The sequence below is a fragment of the Trichechus manatus genome, unplaced genomic scaffold (assembly GCF_000243295.1).
Source record: "Trichechus manatus latirostris isolate Lorelei unplaced genomic scaffold, TriManLat1.0 scaffold00010, whole genome shotgun sequence".
In the NCBI taxonomy this organism is placed as follows: domain Eukaryota; kingdom Metazoa; phylum Chordata; class Mammalia; order Sirenia; family Trichechidae; genus Trichechus; species Trichechus manatus.
This window is the reverse complement of record NW_004443946.1, coordinates 8698138-8716117: the sequence shown is the minus strand read 5'-3', so window position 1 is coordinate 8716117 and position 17980 is coordinate 8698138. Positions and strand designations below refer to the sequence as shown.

The 17980-nt window shown below is 50.1% G+C and overlaps 1 protein-coding gene across 2 annotated transcripts; it reads left to right on the top strand.

The window, feature by feature from the left end:
* Nucleotides 1–2362: 2362 nt before the first annotated feature.
* Nucleotides 2363–12284, top strand: OTX2 (orthodenticle homeobox 2). Of its 2 annotated transcripts, none has more exons than XM_004370893.1 (5): nt 2363–2459; nt 2612–2679; nt 7096–7310; nt 8358–8509; nt 10645–12284. In XM_004370893.1, exons 3-5 carry the CDS (start codon nt 7214–7216, stop codon nt 11263–11265), a joined length of 870 nt encoding a protein of 289 aa, XP_004370950.1. In that variant the 5' UTR covers nt 2363–2459; nt 2612–2679; nt 7096–7213; the 3' UTR covers nt 11266–12284. The 2 variants fall into 2 exon arrangements, with proteins under 2 accessions (XP_004370950.1, XP_004370948.1); XM_004370891.1 differs by having other exon boundaries at nt 8334–8509.
* Nucleotides 12285–17980: the final 5696 nt, after the last annotated feature.

Here is a 17980-nt window from a genome sequence, read left to right as displayed (position 1 = left end):
TGTTAGACTAGAGGGCAAAGGAGAAACAGCACTGTCTGCTCCGGGCCCCTGGACAGGGAGAAGCCCTCCCACGCCCCACGGCGCTGAAATCGGCCCCAGTCAGACAAAAAGGGGGACTTTTCAGGGAAATGCTGCTCCCACCATCTGAGAAAACATTGCCAACCTCGACCGCGGGCTAGAGGGTTTTCCCACGACACTAGACCCCACAGTAGATAGATCTTCCAGTCTAAAGAATTTCACTTACATTCGTGGCGATGGCACGCGCGTTTGGCTATTTCTCCACCCCACCGCAGCCCCACTGTCCTCTAGGCTACTCCTCGGCCCTTTCCCTCCGCTATACCCACAACGTCCATTTTTCTTTTTCTCTTTTTGGTGCTTTAAACATCATTGTGATTAAACAGGGAGAAGTATTGAGAACGGGGTAGGGAGAAGGCTTTGGGACAGGGGATCAGGGTGAGTTGGTCCTTCCTTCATCCAAAGCATCGAGACTCTGGCCAAGCGCTCCCCACGAGCGCCTCCGACAGCTAGCGCCTCGCAGGCCAGACCGCCTGGGGCATTTGTCCCCTTCCCCCCACCCCAAATTAAAGGCCTCGGGGGAGGTCTCCAGGTGTTTCAGTACACTGGGGGCGGGGTGAGAAAAAAAAAAGGTCTGTACTCACCCTCCCCCCCAGCCCGGGCCCTCTGAAAGTCGCGACTCCTGGGAATGCGACAGCCAGCGAGTCTCGCAGGACTGGAGCGGCCGCACAGGGCCCGGGAGGAGCTGAGAAGACCCCGGGCCGCTCCGGCGCTTGGAAGGCCGCCGGGGCCCGAAGTTCTAGAGACACCTGCGAGCCGGGCCGCGGCTGCGGAGCGCCCACTCCCAGCCGGAGCCCGAGCGCCAGGCTAGCCCCGCTGCTGAGCGCTTGCTGGCTGCCGATCGCGCACTCGGTAATTCGTTAATTGCTGTAAATCCCAAGGACGGCCACATTTGATTACACATACAGTATAAGAACCGACAACAAAGCGACGAATTAATTACCAACTTCATTAACATAGGTCCCCAAATTAAAGGCAGCGAGCTGTTTCTTTGGGCCCACTTGCCGTGGTGGTGGTGGTGGTGGGGAGGGGGAGGTGTCTAGGAAGAGAGTTTCTTTTTCTTTTTCTGCCTTGGGAGTTGTAAGGGGAAAGTTGTCTTCGGTTTAGCCCCCTTTTTCGTCCCCGATTCACTGTCCTCAGTCGTTCCACTTGTGCCTCCCCCCATACTACCCCCGGTCTGTTCCTGCTTTTCTAGGGACTAAGATCTGCGTGAAAGCTGTCCGGTCCTTGCTCTCTGTGCCAGGCGGAAATGTTGGGCTAGGGCTCGCCATCTCAAGCTCGGGTCCCTTGGTCCGGACACTTCCCAGCCTCCCTGCTTTCCGCCCCAGGGAGGCCGGCGCCGGCCCAGTTAGCTCCAGGCCCTGAACGCTGTGTGTTTGGTGGCGTTTGTTCTAATTCAGAAACGTTGATTGTTTTCATCGGGTGTCTCGCGTGTTCCCTTCCTCCCCCAGTATCCTGCCAACCCCACAGTCACAGCCCAAAGGTCTCCCCAAACCAGCCCCGGGGTCATATGCAGGGTTCGTGTGTCTTGCAGTCTGCCCTGGGCTTCTCAACTCCTAACCTTGAATGAAGCCTGGGAGCCCGAGTCTCTCGTCCCGGACCAGGAGATGGTTACGTGGGAGCCACGAGCAAGAGAGGAAGGAGTTTTTGAAAATAGTTTGTTTTTGGACTTCTGTATCCGTCTCCTGCCGACGTGCGCACGCACGCCCAGGCCTCCTTCTTTACCCTTTCTGGCCCTCCGCGTGATCTGACCCTGTTTGATGTAGCATAGCCTTGTTGGTAAGCTTCAGTCTTTGACTTGCTTTCTGCCTTTTGCAGACACTCCTTGCCAGCGTGGGTGCGATAACCTAGTTATTCCCCTCCCCCACCCTTCTCCAGCCTTTCCTTAAATATTTTTATCTTCCCATCTTACATTGTATGGGTTTCCTTTCTTGCCTTCCCTAAAACCCAAAAAGAAAAAGAAAGGAAAGGAGTAAAGGAAGAAGAAGAGAAAAAGAAGGTAAGGCGAGGCCTGCCTGTCCATCATTTTAATTATACAATTAGTTCACATGCTCCGGCCCATAATGTATATTTTAAGCGGAGCCCAGTGTCTTTCAAGAACATTCTGGTAATGTCGGAGGCCTGGTTTTGTTGCCTGCTCGTCCCCCAGTGCAGCAGCGGCCTGTTTTCCTCCCCCTGTTGTGTGTTTTTATTATTTTCCCTCTGGCTTAGATGTGTCAATCATTCTCTCCCTGCCATTGGTTGGAGAGTTTGCGTCAAAAAGTTGCCAGAGAGGCGCTTTCTCAGCAAATCTCCCTGAGAGCGGAACCGACCTCAGCTCCAACTCAGCCTCCACTGTTATTAAAAATAAAAATCGCTAGAGCAGCCCTCGTCACGTCTACTTTGTATGTATCGCAGAGGGGCCCACGAGAGTTTCAAACCCTAGCCGCTTTCCGCATTTTCCGTTCTTTAAAAGATTTTTTTTTGTTGTGTTTGACTTTTTATAGAAGGGTGAAGACTATAAGGTTTCTAACTGAATACTCTTGATTTCTTTTAGGATAGCTGGCTATTGGGAATTTTGAAGGATAATTTGATTTTTTTTCTAACTTCCTATGCGGCTGTAAGGTAAGCGTCTTGTCTGTCTATCTCCATGTCTATGTGTCCTCTGTCTACTATCCCCCCAGGGCCTCCAATAGACCAACCAATGCACCTCTGCGAACGTGGAATTCTTTTGAAGGCTGATGTATTTTTTTTCCTCTTATAAAATTTGAGGTGTAATAACGCTCATGGCAAAAAAATTATTTTTAGGAGGTGGGGGCTGGAGGGAGCGAGAGAGCGCGTTTCTGGGGTCGCTGCTTCTGCAAGACGTCGTCGAAACCCTGCCAGTCTAATTTGGGGTGTTTTGGAGGGTGTGTGTATTTGCGAGTTATGTCAGTGCCGGTTCTGCGCTTCCCCCTGCGATCTTTGCGTTTCGGCCCCGAGATTTGGTTGGGGTCGTTTGGATTGATCCCAAGGACGTTTTTTTTAGAGTCCGAGACAAAAAGCTGGAGATAGATACATGGATTAAAAAATAATAAAATTAAGGTAGCCGCCTCCTCAGGCCGGAGCGCCCGGAGCCCGGCACGGTCACGGGTCGGCAGGGCGAGCGGCCGCCGCACTGGCCCCTGCCTGCCCGGAATGAATGGCAAAGGAAACCGGGCGGATAACGGGAGGCGGGCGCGTGGGCCTGGGGTCTGCCCCGCGCTCCCACTCCTTCTTTTCCGGCCCTCTCCCGGAGCCTAGAGCCGCTCACCAGGGTTCGCTCTTGGTTGTCGGCCTCTTCTAAAGGCCACTAGATTTCCTTTTTTTTTTTTTTTTTGATCATTCCTCCTAAAAGCTCTCCTTCCCCCCGTTTGTCTTGGTCCTAGACTCGGGTCACCAGGCCGAGCGAGCAGAGAACAGTCGCTCTGCACCGTGACTCAGTCGGGTATGGTTCCGGGCCCGCCCCGCGCAGCCCTCAGCGCGCACCTGGTGCGGGCGCAAGCGGCGGTGAGTGGCCCCTGCTCGGCCCAAGGCTGCGGCGGGGCCGGGGACAGGAATCCTTCTGTTCCAGACATTGGTGCTTCAGCTTTTCTCCCACGCGGGCAGCCGCGGGGCTCGGGGACAATGGGACGTCGTGGGCTGGGGCCGGGCCGGGGTCGAGGGGCTCGCCGAGGCCTAGCCTCAGCTCTCGGCCGGCTGAGAACCAAGAGGAACTCTCTGCCAACGCCCGGCCTCGGCAACTTATTGCGCCGCCAACTCCGAAGAAGTCTTCGTGTTGATAGGTTCATGTGACTCTTGAAAATCGTACGTCCGATTGCGGGGCACATTGTTTTAAACCCACGTCTCCCGTCAGAATTTCACCGAGCTGGCTTTTTCCTCCTTTCCAGACAGAGGGGCTGCAGGGAGAGGAGGCCGAGCTGCGCGGGCCCTGGAGTTGTGGATTACTGGGGAGGCGGGGGACCAGGAAGTCCCTCCTCGACATTCTCCCTTCCACCCTAGAGCTTCGGGGATCAGGATTTCTCTACTCACCTCAGGACTTCCCCCAGTCACCAAAAGTTATTAGCCCAAGAGAGGAGCTGAGGGAGAAACTCCTCCCCCCAAAGTAAGGTAGCAATCCAGACGTCTCAGCGCTAACAGCCGGGCTTTCTCCTAATGATAATTAATAGTCAAGGCCAACCGTTTTGGCACGTTTCTCCCTCCCTCCCTCGCGAGTGGCAGGGTTGTTGGATTCCCCAAGGCCAGAAACTTTCACTCGAGTTCGCCAGAGAGAGGGCCGAGCCGGCTGTTCTCTGCGGTGCTTCTTTTTCTTTCTTTCCTCCTCCTCTTCGTCGTCTCCCGAGCCGCAGGCTAGTCGCCAGTCCACGTAGTTTTGTTTCCTTTCCATCATGCAGAAAATTAATCACCCGGACGAGAAGCAGAGCCGAGCACGGCGGCCTGTAATTAAGGGACGTGTGCCTCTCGGATTATCTCGTTAGTTTATCAAGAAAACATTTATTATAATTAATTCTCGGACGAGGTAATTATTATTGAGCGAGGACAGAGCAACTGGTAGATGGGCTCCTTGGAAGAAAAAAAAAAAAAAAAACTGAGGGGGGGAGGTGGGGGAGAGGGCGCCAGATTGCACGAATTGACCGTTAGATATAAGGCTGCGCCGGCCAGGGCGGCCAGAGGAGCGGGACCGCGGCACCCGGGCTGCGGGGCAGGGACGCCGGACCGAGCCACTCGCGCCCGGAGGTGCAGACACTGACTGGCTACGGGGACTCGCCGCGCGACCGCCGCCCGCTCCTTCTAGGTACGAGTTCTCCAGAGGTCACCTCATGAGCAGTCGTATTGAGTCTTACACTTCTTTGGAAAAGGTATTTCCTTTCCCCTCCTGGACTCTACTTAGAGAGGAAGGGAGACAGGGGTCCTTGCAGAGCTTTGAAAAAGTTAGGTGGAGGGGCCCGTGGCCCCTTCCTTGGAGAGTGCATACCTAGGCTAGCTGTTGAGAGTACATTTCTTTTTCTTCTTCTTTTTAAGTGGGAACCAGGAGTAAAAGTCAAAATGGTCTACTCCGAGAATTTTAGCCATTTTGCCAGGATAAGGGCAAAGGAGCTCCAAGGAGCCTCTCTGTCCTGGTGCTTTCTGTCTGTTACTGCTGTTTATGTTGGAACTGCACTACTTTATTGTATGATGTGTCAGGCCTTTCTAATTGGGTGATAGCCTTACATGTAAGAACAAACACTTCCATATTTCTCATGAGTACATCTGATATGAATTTAGTTTTCTCTGTAGAAGTTAAAAACTTTCCAAGGTAGTAAGATTGTATTTTTTCTAAAAAGAAATCCAATTTAGAGAGTATTTAGTTAAATAAGTACTGTGTACTTCAAAGCAATATTATTTTCATGGTCCCCAAACAACTGTTATCTTGAAAAGAGAACAGAAAACATAAAGTGTTTGTCATGGAAGCAACTAAATTAGTTTTACTGATAATATAAACTCCAAGAAAGATATTTATAAAATTATATTAAATCATATTGGGGGGCATGATTTTTGTGCTATGAATTTAAATTAGGAAGAAGTTACAGTAACTGAGTTCTATTTGTAGAACTTTATGCCTTGATCTCTTAAGCAGTGAAAACCAACAATCCTTAAAACTTAGAAAGACCTTTGTAAAAGAGGGGAATTTTCCTAATCTTGTATCCGCCATTTTGAAGCAATCTCTCATAATGTCAAAGTTGCAAAGTAGAGATCCTTGCAGGATAAGTGATAAGTTTAGACAATAACAGCCAGACTTGCAAACTACCAGCCTATACTAACATCCATTTTGGATCCCTGCGCTGGGGGGACTCAGCTGAAGAAAGTAAATGACTTTTCTTTTTTCCCCTGAACGCTTTTTCTTTTAGGATTGTAGGGAAATTGAAAGGTAGAGAGAAATTCTATTGGTGTCACAGCTTTGTGTGTTTGTATATCTCGTTGTTCAAAACTAAAAAGTGCAAAAGGCAGCTAGCGTTAACAGGAAACTGCTGCAGTTGCTGAGGACCCAAATGTCCGAAAATTTGCCTCCCGCAGGATCTGCAGCCTCCACATATCAGCGTCAACATGGAAGTGGATTGCACGACAAATGCGCACCCTTTCAACTTGCAAATGTAGGGTCTTGTCATCATTTGACTGTTGGGATTCTAACTTTATTCCAGAATTTCTAGCAAGCCTGTGCCAATCTCGAAGACTTTTTTTGTAGTATGTTTAGATATTTGATGGGTGTTGATTAAAAGTTAAATACTTGTTTGTTTAGCTTTAGTTCTTTAGACACATATAATCAAGGTTCTCCGAAACCCTAATAAATCTGTTACTTACCTCGAAATCTAATTACCCAGACTACTAATTAGGTGAAAATGATTACTGGAAATGACTTCAAATGTGGGATAATAGTTGTGGAGCAGTTTTCTCAAGTTTGTTGATTAGCAAGTTGGTATTTTAGATGTTAAAGGCACTGACATTTTAGGTTCGCAGCAGTTGAGAGTGGTAAAAGGCTAAGATAATTAAAATCTCTGCCGTGGAAAGGCAACAGTCTGGGGAGAGGTAGATTTCTTGAATTGTTTCTTTGTTTCTCACCATTGGGCTTTGTTATCAGCATTATTTATTTAGCCAAAGAGTTCTTTGTCTCTGCAAATGGCCCCAATCAAGTTTTGTTTGAGACAATTAGCTAGTGCCAGCCAATGAGTCCTATGCAAATGTAGGGATAGGAATGCAATGTGTGCATTTGAAGGCGTGGGGTTTTGTTCTTGGGGGAAGGCAGATTGTAATTGCTTTCTTCGGGTACTTTTTTTTTTTTTAAATTTAGGGTGGGGGCGGGGAAGACAGGTTTATCAGGTCTCCCTCCTCTCTAGTTCCAGAGCAGCTGGGGAGGGGGAGTCTGTGAGTCCTTTAAAAGTCTCTGCCTTGCCTAACCCGGGCTCTTTTTAAGTTAGTGGTGGAACGTGGAAGAGCTGCTAGCTCCGAAGCAGTAAACTAGCACCTCTCTGTTTGCTTTGCCTTTAGTTCCACCATCCCAAACCTACCCACCAAGGACCCTGAATCTGTCCACTCCAGACAAAGCGAGACCTTCCGCCTGGGTCCCCAGATTTGGGCGGATTTTGCGCCTCCAAACAACCTTAGCATGATGTCGTATCTTAAGCAACCGCCTTACGCAGTCAATGGGCTGAGTCTGACCACTTCGGGCATGGACTTGCTGCACCCCTCTGTGGGCTATCCGGGTAAGTGAGCCCCGCGCCCTTCCCCAAGCCTCCCCCCCTCCCCCCAGTACCGAGGTTGGCGGTCGCACCGCTCCCATCCCAGCTCCAGGCGAGGTCCCCACTGGATTTTCTTTGCAAAGTGGCAGCTCAGAGTCACCTGGCATTTACTGACCCCACAGAGAGCGCAGGGGCTGGGGGGAAGCGAGAAAATGGATCTGCAGTAGTTGTAGAAAATCCCTTCCCTTTCTTCTTATTTCGAGTGCATAGGGAACTGGCATTGGAGGGGGTGAGGAAGGTTACTGCCCTTGTCATTGGGGCAAGAAGCCCCCCGCCCAGATCTCGATGTCCAATTCCTCTTGGAGAAGACGGGTTTTCTGTCCATAACTGCTCACCCTCCGGCTTCTGCAGTTCTCCCCTCCTTGCCCGGGCTTCCTCCTCTCACCGCCGGACCCTAGACCTTTAATCCCGAGAGGTGTATTGACTTCCCTCAGGTGTGACTTCCTTCAGGTGTGCGTGCTTTCCTTTCCGATCAAATCTGTTTTAAAAATGTCGTAGACGTCCAAACTATGCCCCCATTTTAAAGATGGAGGAACAAAGGCCCCTGGAGTCCTAAAAACCATGGGAGCAGGATCGAGACACACCCGGTCGATCCGAGCTGCCAGTCCTCGGGGATCCTTTGACTTCACGGAAGGGCTTCCCCCCCCCCCCATGCGTTGTGGTTTTGAGGTTAATTTTTGGAAGGTTTTTTGTTTTTTGGTCTGGTCTTGCTTTTATTTCGTTTGTTTCGCTAGCGCTGGAAGCTACGATGAGGCTGGAGGGATCTCCGACTTCGGGCGGAGTGGGGGGCTTAGCACTCTGGAAGGGGCAAACTGTGTCATGGGACCCGGTGTTCGCCTTGAGAGCAGAGGCAGGGGAGGGGTTGGGGAGAACATTTAGGTTCTGGGGTGAAGAGCTGGGAAGACCAGAGGAGTGATGGGGAATGGGGAGGGAGTTGGAGCACCGCGGAGACCCCTATGACTGAGAAACTGCTCCCCCACCCTAAAGGGCCCTGGGCTTCTTGTCCCGCAGCCACCCCCCGGAAACAGCGCCGGGAAAGGACAACATTCACTCGAGCGCAGCTAGACGTGCTGGAAGCCCTGTTTGCCAAGACCCGGTACCCAGACATCTTCATGCGGGAGGAGGTGGCGCTGAAAATCAACTTGCCCGAGTCCAGGGTGCAGGTAGGGCAGCCGTAGACAGAGCCATCAATCCTGACCGTGCCACCTCTCCTCACCCCACAGCAAAGCTTATGTTGAGGACCCAGGAGAAACCTGGTTCTTGGAGAGGAACAGAGGAAGGCTTGAAATTCTGGTTCAAAATGTTCTTTTGGAGGCTAGTAAACTATTCTAATACCACTTGAGTGTCTGATTTCTCTCTCCTCAGGCCCCTTTTAGCTTCCCTATCCCCACTCTAGCCCAGGTTGCCAGGTAAGAGTGGCAACTTAGCTGCAGCAATTAAAGCAAAGTCCTCGAATCCCTGGGAATCTGGCAAACGTGAGCAGATTTCAAGGTAGTCAGGTAATATTTGGACTCTTTTCCCCGCTGCAGAAATCCTCTCCTATTCTCATAGATTTTAGGCGTGAAAGAAGTTCAGGTCCTCGACAGTCCACATTTTTTACAGATAAAAAAATAGAGTAAATGACTTGCTCAAGGTCATACCTCTTTGGTGGCAGAGCCAGGCTATAGAAGCAGCTGGCTTTCTTGTCAAAGAAATTAGCACAATAATAATGTATTTTCTTTGGTTTCTTAGGGATTGAATAGAATTCTCTAACTCTGGCCAGGTAGCAGATAAAATGTCTACATAATAGCCCCATTGACATCCCCCTTTCCTTCAGTTCCCTAAAGCCTAAGCTTGACCCCTTAGAGTTTTCCTGAGCTGGAGAAGGAAAAACCAAAAAAACCAAACCTATTGCCACTGAGTGATTCCAACTCAAAGTGATCCTGTAGGACAGAGTAGAACTGCCCCATAGAGTTTTCAGTGAGTGGCTGGTGGATTTGAACTGTTGACCTTTTTGGTTAGCAGCCTTAGCACACAGTAGCTCTTAACCACTGCGCCAGGACTACACTCTTAACCACTGCCTGGAGAACAAGCCCTTTTGAGAGTTCTAGAAAGAATGGTTAGAACCCAAACCACCATGGGACCCATTCAGCTAAGATATGTTTGTGAAAGTGCCAAACATCAGCAAGACTTGCAAACCAGGGAAAAGGCTTTCCCAAATTAAAGTGGAAGAAGTTTTAGTGCTTGTGAGGCTTGAACCAAAGTCCTCACTAGGAAAAAAAAAAAAAAAAGGATCTGAGTGGTTGGTGGTGTTGAGATCATCCTTGATGGAACCATTTACCAGAGACACCAGTACCAAGAGCTCATTCAAGAGTACAACTAAGAACCTGCAGCCCTGAAAATGCTGGTTTCTCTGATCAGCCTCCTCACACACCAAACACCATTCTCTTCATTCCAGAACATGAGCAGGGCCCATAAAGAGGATTTTTAAGTTGTACACAGAGGCTTAAGTTGACAAGCCAACAAACAGTACAGGAAACAAAATCTATGTGCTGAGTGGCACTCCCCTTAAGGCACAGGCTCCAGTCTCAGACTTGAGACTAGTAGGGAGGCCCGTCCTTGAGCTCAAAGCAGAGTACATACAGGTCATTCCACTTACCACAAAGAAGCTTTCAGCAAATAATGGCTTTCCAATCTCCTTCCTCTACAGGATGGCTCATCTTCTTCTTGGAGCTTTCTAGGAGAGACAAGAAGTAGGGTGAAGGAACCAGCTTCCAGATTAGTGGTTGCTATCTGGAAGATGGTCTGTAAACTATTTGTATTTAACCTGTTCTTGTTGGCATGTAGCAAAAGAATTATTTTCCCACACTTCACTTGGGTCTCCCTCCAAAGGACATAGATACTTTCTATTCTGTTGTGATATTCCAAATATATTCCAATATCTAGCTGGGTCTGTGTGTATTTGTGTATTAGCAATGACAAAGAAGAGCTAGGAAAGTGAGGTGGAGAATTTTTAGCCACATCATTTGGGTGATTAAATTTTATTGTTCTGGTCTAGGCATAAAGCAGGATCAAGTGCTTTCAGACAGAACGTCCTCAACTTTCTTACAACTCCAGGAATACATACACACACACACACACACACACACACACACACACACACACACACACACACACGAGTGCCACATAGTAGGTGTTCAATGATGGGAGAGATTGTTTGCTTAATGTGCCCCTGTAGGAAAGATTTATAGTCTGGGAGCCACTCTTGTCCATAAAGAGTTATTGAAACCACATTAAAGAAATCTTTTTCCCTTTCAAGGTATGGTTTAAGAATCGAAGAGCTAAATGCCGCCAACAACAGCAGCAACAACAGAATGGAGGTCAAAACAAAGTGAGACCTGCCAAAAAGAAGACTTCTCCAGCTCGGGAAGTGAGTTCAGAGAGTGGAACAAGTGGCCAATTCACTCCCCCCTCTAGCACCTCAGTCCCAGCCATTTCCAGCAGCAGTGCTCCAGTGTCTATCTGGAGCCCAGCTTCCATCTCCCCACTGTCAGATCCCTTGTCCACCTCCTCTTCCTGCATGCAGAGGTCCTATCCCATGACCTATACTCAGGCTTCAGGTTATAGTCAAGGATATGCTGGCTCAACCTCCTACTTTGGGGGCATGGACTGTGGATCTTACTTGACCCCTATGCATCACCAGCTTCCTGGACCAGGGGCCACACTCAGCCCCATGGGTACCAATGCAGTCACCAGCCATCTCAATCAGTCCCCAGCTTCTCTCTCCACCCAGGGATATGGAGCGTCAAGCCTGGGTTTTAACTCAACCACTGATTGCTTGGATTATAAGGACCAAACTGCCTCCTGGAAGCTTAACTTCAATGCTGACTGCTTGGATTATAAAGATCAGACATCCTCATGGAAATTCCAGGTTTTGTGAAGACCTGTAGAACCTCTTTTTGTGGGTGATTTTAAAAAAAATACTGGGCTGGACATTCCAGTTTTAGCCAGGCATTGGTTAAAAAAGTTAGATGGGATGATGCTCAGACTCATCTTCTGATCAAAGTTCCTGGAGGCAGAGAAGGAAAAGTGAAGGGCCTTAGAGGGGCCTACCAACCAGCAACCTGCAATGGACAAACCAATCTACTTAAGATCCTGTCATAGTTTTAGATCATTGGTTTTCCTGATTCTCAAAGTGATCAAAAGTATGCTAGCCATGTGAACCAAACACCACCAAAAATGAAATCAAACGAAGCTAAGTTGTGAGGAAAGGGAGGGAAGGTCCCTTCTTAAACAGAGGTGTTCCAATGTTTTAGCCAATCCTTGGTTGAATCTTAGGAATGGACAATGTCTCAAGCTCATTCACGTTTCATGACCAACTGGTAGTTGCCACTGAAAAACTTTTCAGGGCTGTGTGAATTGTGCGACTGATTGTCCTAGATGCACTACTTTATTTAAAAAATAATGTTCATAAGGAGTCAATATGTAGTTTAAGAGACAATCAGTGTGTGTCTTATATAAATGGTACATCTGTGGTTTCTAATCTGTGCTAGACTTCAAAACTGTGATCTCCTGTTATTGTATGCAACCTTGAACTCCACCTCTGCAGGGGTTCTTCTGTGATTAAATAGGTTATAATTATAAGCAAAATTCAGAGCAACTGAGTACTTATCTAAAAAGATTACCTTTGGCTGGAGGTGAGCTGCACTGAAACTTTACAACAAAGTATCTCTGGACAAGAGAAGAGAAACAAAAGGACGCTAATTCACCTGTAAATTTACTGCTGGTAAACCTAGCAGTAAAGACATTGGTCAATTGCTCTGACCCTGATGAATTTATAAACTGAGATCATTGTCGTTTATGCTTGCAGATGTTAACTGGAAAAGTTATATATGCATAAACCTTTTCTTCCTGGATTTGGCAGATATGTATAATTATATTAAAATGGTTCTAGCACAACACTGGGTCCAGTTTAATTTTATACCACTATTTATGAATAAGCAGCCCATATTCAGCCTTTCATTTCCCAAACACATTTTTCCTAAGACAGAGGAAATTAGCAAACTTTATTTATTTGTAATTATTATTTTTGCTAATCTATGGCTGAACTAGGTATGAATGACAGTGGTATACAAACTTCTTGTGACTTTCATCAGGGTTGCTCTGAAATTGAATTTAGAGAGCCTAACAAACATTAGGATCTAGCTCTGCTCCTTGCTTTTCCCTCCCTGCCTCATACCTGAACAATGTCTTAGGCACTTTATTAGTATTATTTTACATAGATCAGTTTTTTTTTTTTTTTAAGAGTGGAGTGGGGAGAACTGGAGTACCTCAGAGAAAATGAGAATGACAAGAATTCCTTATTGATTAAGAGGATTTTTTTTTAACTTCCAAAAAATCTGAGCTAAATGTGAGAGGGAGTGTAATCAGAATCTGAAAGCAATTCAGGCAGAAGTGATTTCTGAACAAAAGAGTTTCAGAAAAGTTTTAAAACCTATAATTTCAGTAGTTGAACATAAGGCACCCTAGTCAGTTGTTTTTTTTTTTTTTATTTTTTTTAACGAGAGTGCTGAGGAAAAAAATGGGTCCCTTTTCAATTGTACCTGCATTGTGTGAGCCAATCATAGAAAAGACAAATGGAGTGATGATCAGGGTGCTCCCCAGACAAAAGCAATACTTAATTTCATTTTAAATCTTTTATGCTCTTAAATTGGACTGAAATTAAGTGACTCTTGATTGTAATTTTTTAAATGAAGGTTAGCAGTTGCAACCATGTTGGTTTCTGGCTATTTCATTTTCCCTCCCTGGCTGCGCCTGCTCCCTTGAGCCCTACATAATCTTGCATAATAAGTAAATTGTTTTTGTTTTACTGCTAAAGGAAGTGCAGCAGTTTACACCCAACACTTGAGGTGAAGCTTGGCCGCAAGATTTTCCAGCACCTACTGGTAATGCTCATCCTACTGTGGTTTACACCTAAGGAAAATTAGGGGCCTAGAGTCTTTGCTTTGTGGTTTCCCAGATTTGGAGTCTTAATCTCCCAGCTCTTCTCATGCAACAGTAAAGCAGACCCAGCTTTGCTGCAAAGTAATCAATTTTTCACACAGCCTTCAGCTTTCAGGATGCCCCACAAAGGGTCAGAAAAGATTGCCTTTCTTTAAAAACAATAATGACGACAAACATCGTCAAATATAGTTATTAGATTTTTCTCCTGAAACTTAAAAAAAAGAAAGAGGTGGTTAGAAAGAAGAAGCGCTGAGTACCTTCTGAAACTAATTTTTCCATCACTTTTGCACAACTTCGTTTGACTGAGACTACGCAGTTAAATCCCTTTAAAAAGTAGAGATGAATTCCCCCCGACCGCGGGCAACGGAGGGCGGGGGAGGAGGGCGGGGAGCGAGCAGTGGTTTAAAGACATCCAGAGAGTTCTGATCACCACCCCTAGTCAAGACCGGATTTAATGAAGTGAAGCTATAATGATACTTGGTCAAGAGATGACGCCGTCCTCCAAAGGTTTCAGGGAGCTACTTCAACTGCATATCGGCAATTATCAAAAAGTGAGACGGCCATATAATCTTCCTTTTGTAGGGCGGAGATGAGGATGAGGGTATTTTGCTTTTAGAAAGATCTGTTGCCCCAACCTTTATCTTTCCCACAGAGATTCTGGGCCCTTTGTATTTCACCTTGGGAGTGTTTCTTCCCTTCCTAGATAAGAAGCGAAATTCAATCAAGTCAATTAAGCTCCAGCTTTCGAAACTTCCAGGTTTTAGATAACGGTCAGTTTCCTCACTCCTCTCCCACAAGGCTCCCTCTAATCTCACCTTTCCTGTGGGGATCCCCACTCTCAGCCCAGCGCTGCAGGGGGAGGACGCGAGGCCCTGGGCGTGACCGCGGGAGCATGGCGGCCCAGCGGGAGCGGGCCCTGCCCTCCGCCGGCTCCAACGCGCGGTGTCTTAAGCGCTGTATTTTCTAACTCTTGGCTCCGGAGTCGGGGTTGCCCGGGAAAGCACTGGCGTCTCTGCCCCGGGTAGCCCGACTGGGGCAGGGGCCGAGCCAGCCGTCCTTGCTGGGCCGGGATTCCGGGCCGCACGCCCAGCCCGCGGGCTGGGGCGCCATCGAGGCTTGCGTCCTCCCGGTTCAGCTCTCGCTCCTCGGGCGGCTCCGGCCCTCTCACTTTCTGGTGGGAACCCAGGGGCTCCCTGAGCCGAGCGCACCGCACACGGCCCAGTCCTCAGGCGTCGGGGGCTGCGGCCGAGCGCCTGGGCCCGGGGTCGCCGAAGGTCGCCGAGGGTGCGTGCCGCCGGCCGGGAGGGGCTCGTGGCCTCCCCCGGGCTCCGCAGCCAACGCGGAATCCCCTTCCCGGCTCCTGAACCAGGCCTCCGGCGCAGCCGCGGGCCCGGGCGCCAGTCGCTGGGTCATCTCCTGGCTTGGCCCGGTTTGGGGGCCAGGGCGGCCCCGCGGCGGCCGGATCGGACGGCCCACCAGCCGGGACTCCGCGCCCGGCGCTGGAAGGAGCGAAGGCCGCGCGCGAGGGCGAGGACCGCGAGCTGGGCCCAGCGGGCGGGGGAGAGAGGCCCAGGGCGGCGAAAGCTGGCCCGGCGGACCGCGGCCGCTCGCTTTCCACGTCTCCCGGGAGGAAGCGCTGCAGACGGCAGGCGAGGGGACCTGCTCCCGCCTGCGAAGGGCGAGGCCGCCGCCGCCGCCACCGCGGGGGCTCCCCCGGCGCCTGCGGCTTCCCGCACCCTGGGCAGACGTGGCGCCGACGTGGGGCCCAGCTGGGCCTCCCTTGGGGATCCTCCCGAGAAAGGCGGGGGCTTGGGATAGTGGGTCTGGGGAGGGTCGTGTTTGGTTGTTCGACCCTCCTCTGGGGCCCCTGGCACCGAGCGGAGCCTTTCGGAGGGGAGAGAGGATTCGCAGTTCCTCTAGGCTCATCCCTTTTCTCCCACACCCGCTATTCCGTTTTTTAACTTAGTGCCCTGCTTTTTCTTCTCGAACCTGGAGCAGCACAAGGTAGCACTGCAGCCCCGGAGGCCGGAGGCCAGCGCGTCAGGTGGAAAGGGACCTCTTGGGCGTCCCCGGAAGCTCCAACGGGCCAGGCCGCCCATTACGGTTAGCTGCAGGGCAGGGCCTGGACCCGCCCCATTTAACCAGAAGCCAGCGAGCAGGCGGCGGGCCCCGGAGAGCACCCCGCAGGTTTAAACCCGCATCTCACTCCAGGGAGAACGTCGCTGTCATTACCTGGACAAAGCTGTAACCCAAAACCAGGCGTGCCCAAGTTAGGTGGCAGTTTGTTTCACACAGAGACTTGTTTTAATCACGCAAAAGGGAAACACAAGGGAATCGGAGAGGAGAGGCTCATCCCACGCAAACGGAGGCTGACGTCTTAGGAAACCAGAGTGGGAAGATGTAGGGCCCAGCTCAGCCTTGACCTCGGCCTGCTGCCCGCCTCCGTTCGAAACCTTTACGAAGGACAGCTATTTCTCTCCCCTTCATGCCAGTAAAAGGCCCAAGCTCCCATCGCGCATCTGCATGCCTAGATCTGCGACCAACGTGCCCTGAACTCCTGCTTTTCTCCCAGCTGCCCGCGCCCTGTCCACGCAGCGTGCCTGATAAAACCAGATCCCTCTGGTCGCCCAGTGTCCTCGCTTGGGTTAGTATGATACAAAAGACGGGGAGCCTCTGGGACTTTTCCCTAGGATGGGGAGGTGGGGGGGGGGGAGGGCAAAATCCCAAACAAAACCCACCCCCATGTTTTTCGGTATTAGACCCTGAAACTGCACAGATTATAGGATTTGTCTCGGACAGAATTAACATTACACGTGAAAACGTAGTGCTCCGGTGTATGGGGACACGTTGTACAGGACTGCTTGGAGCATCTCTTCCAAACTGCCTGTTAATAGCAACACGAGACTTTAAAATAAGTGGAAAAAAAATTGGGGGGACCTGATTAAAATAAAATCTAGGAGCTATTTGGAAAAGGCAGTTCTAGTGGAAGCAGTTCGAACGAAACGGAACCGAATCCGGGAGCTGGAGGAAGCGTCTACAGGCAGACATAGCAGGAGAAGAGGAGGAGCAAGCTGCACGTTCGAAAGGCACTCCGCTATGCAGCAGTCCCCACAACCAAGGGAGGTGCTCCCAGTTCTAAACAGAATCCGCCGGATTTCCTCTCTTGCGAGCAGCGCGTTTTATATTTAAAATCCAACCTGCTGTCGACTGCAAACAAACAATAAGCAAATTCAAATAAAGGAACCCTACCAAGTCTAACCCATTCGGTCAAAGATAACTGCAGGTGCCCGGGCCGCCAGGCTATCGCGAGGGGGAGGGTAAGCTTCGAATTTTGTTTTTCTCCTAGAGGGAAAGTCGAACAGTGTGAGGTCTATGACTCACTTTTATTCCTTAATCTCCCCCACCCTTTACCTTCAGTTCTTAGTGGAAACAGGGTATTTTGAGAAAACAAAACAACAACAACAAAGAATCTCGCAGCAAATACAATGGTTAGTGGCCAAAGTTTGAATCGACTTCTGTATCAGCACCATAAGGGGAAAAAAGCGCCCAAGAATCAGACGGAATCCCTTGCCACCCTCGCTGGTGCCCCTGTTTTAGTCTGCCTACCGCGGGGGTGGAAAGGGGACCTTTCAGATTAAGGATTTCTCTTAGTCTACTTGACATCACTAGGAGACATTTTCGGCCGAGGGTTTCTTTAAAAATAAGATGCCAGTTTCCAGCAGCCGTCGGATTGCTCCCCCCACCCCTCCCCTTGGGGGGTCCATGAAGGGACCAGCAAATCCCGCCTTTGGGAGCCAGTGGAACAGCAGCTGCTATGCTCCTCGGGCCTCCTTTTTTAGGTTCCAGCTTCTCAGGTTCCGGAGGTAAAGGCCCGAAAGCGTCCCTTAGAGAGAGCTCCTGGGGTGGGGTGCAGACCCTCCCTTAGGTCCTGTCCCCAACCTCCCAGCTGGGATCTCCGGAGTCCTCAGGCTACCGTGAAACCAGAAAAATCACTCATCGAAGCCTCGAGTTGTTCAAATCTGTTCCTGGAACCAACCGTGCATTTTCGGCTCATGGACCATTAATAAAAATCTCCTTAACATTCAAATGGCTCTGAAATGCGTTGATAGCGGATTACTGGGGCTAATGGACGTCGTGTGTGATAACGTGGTCCCTGAGTAGCGCGGTCTGGAGTGGGTGTCTGACCACAGCTACCTGATTATCAGCTTACAGCCAAACCACTTTTTAGCCGCGATGCTATAAAGGAGAGGCGTCCTTCCTGGCTGCAGAACCCGAGACCTGTGCTCTTCGTTTAACCGGATTTAATAACCGCATAGTATTCCGGAAAGGGGAGGGGGGAAAAAACAGACTTAAGGTCACCTCCAGATTGAGGGTCACCAGCCACTGCTCCTCCCCTGTCTGTCTCAATGGGGCGATGCCCGAAGGGCTGTGGCCCGGGCAGATCGAGTCCGCTGTCCGGGATGCCGGGGTTGCCTGGAGGTCGTGGGCTCTCCCGCGGGATTTCTGCGCCTCCCGGCGTCGGGCTTCTCCGAGCGCGGCCAGTGAAGCAGCTCGGTCGCGGCGCCAGGGAGGGAGCTGGCTCCGGGGTTTCCCCGTAAAACGCAGCAAGTGCACCGGGTTCCCCTTCTCCACCCCACCTCTCATCCAAACAA

Coding starts and splice junctions, on each gene's coding strand:
- OTX2 (XM_004370891.1), top strand. CDS start 7,214: ATGATGTCGTATCTTAAGCAACCGCCTTACGCAGTCAATGGGCTGAGT. Junction 7,311..8,333: donor CCCCTCTGTGGGCTATCCGG/GTAAGTGAGCCC, acceptor CCCACCCTAAAG/GGCCCTGGGCTTCTTGTCCC. Junction 8,510..10,644: donor TGCCCGAGTCCAGGGTGCAG/GTAGGGCAGCCG, acceptor TTCCCTTTCAAG/GTATGGTTTAAGAATCGAAG.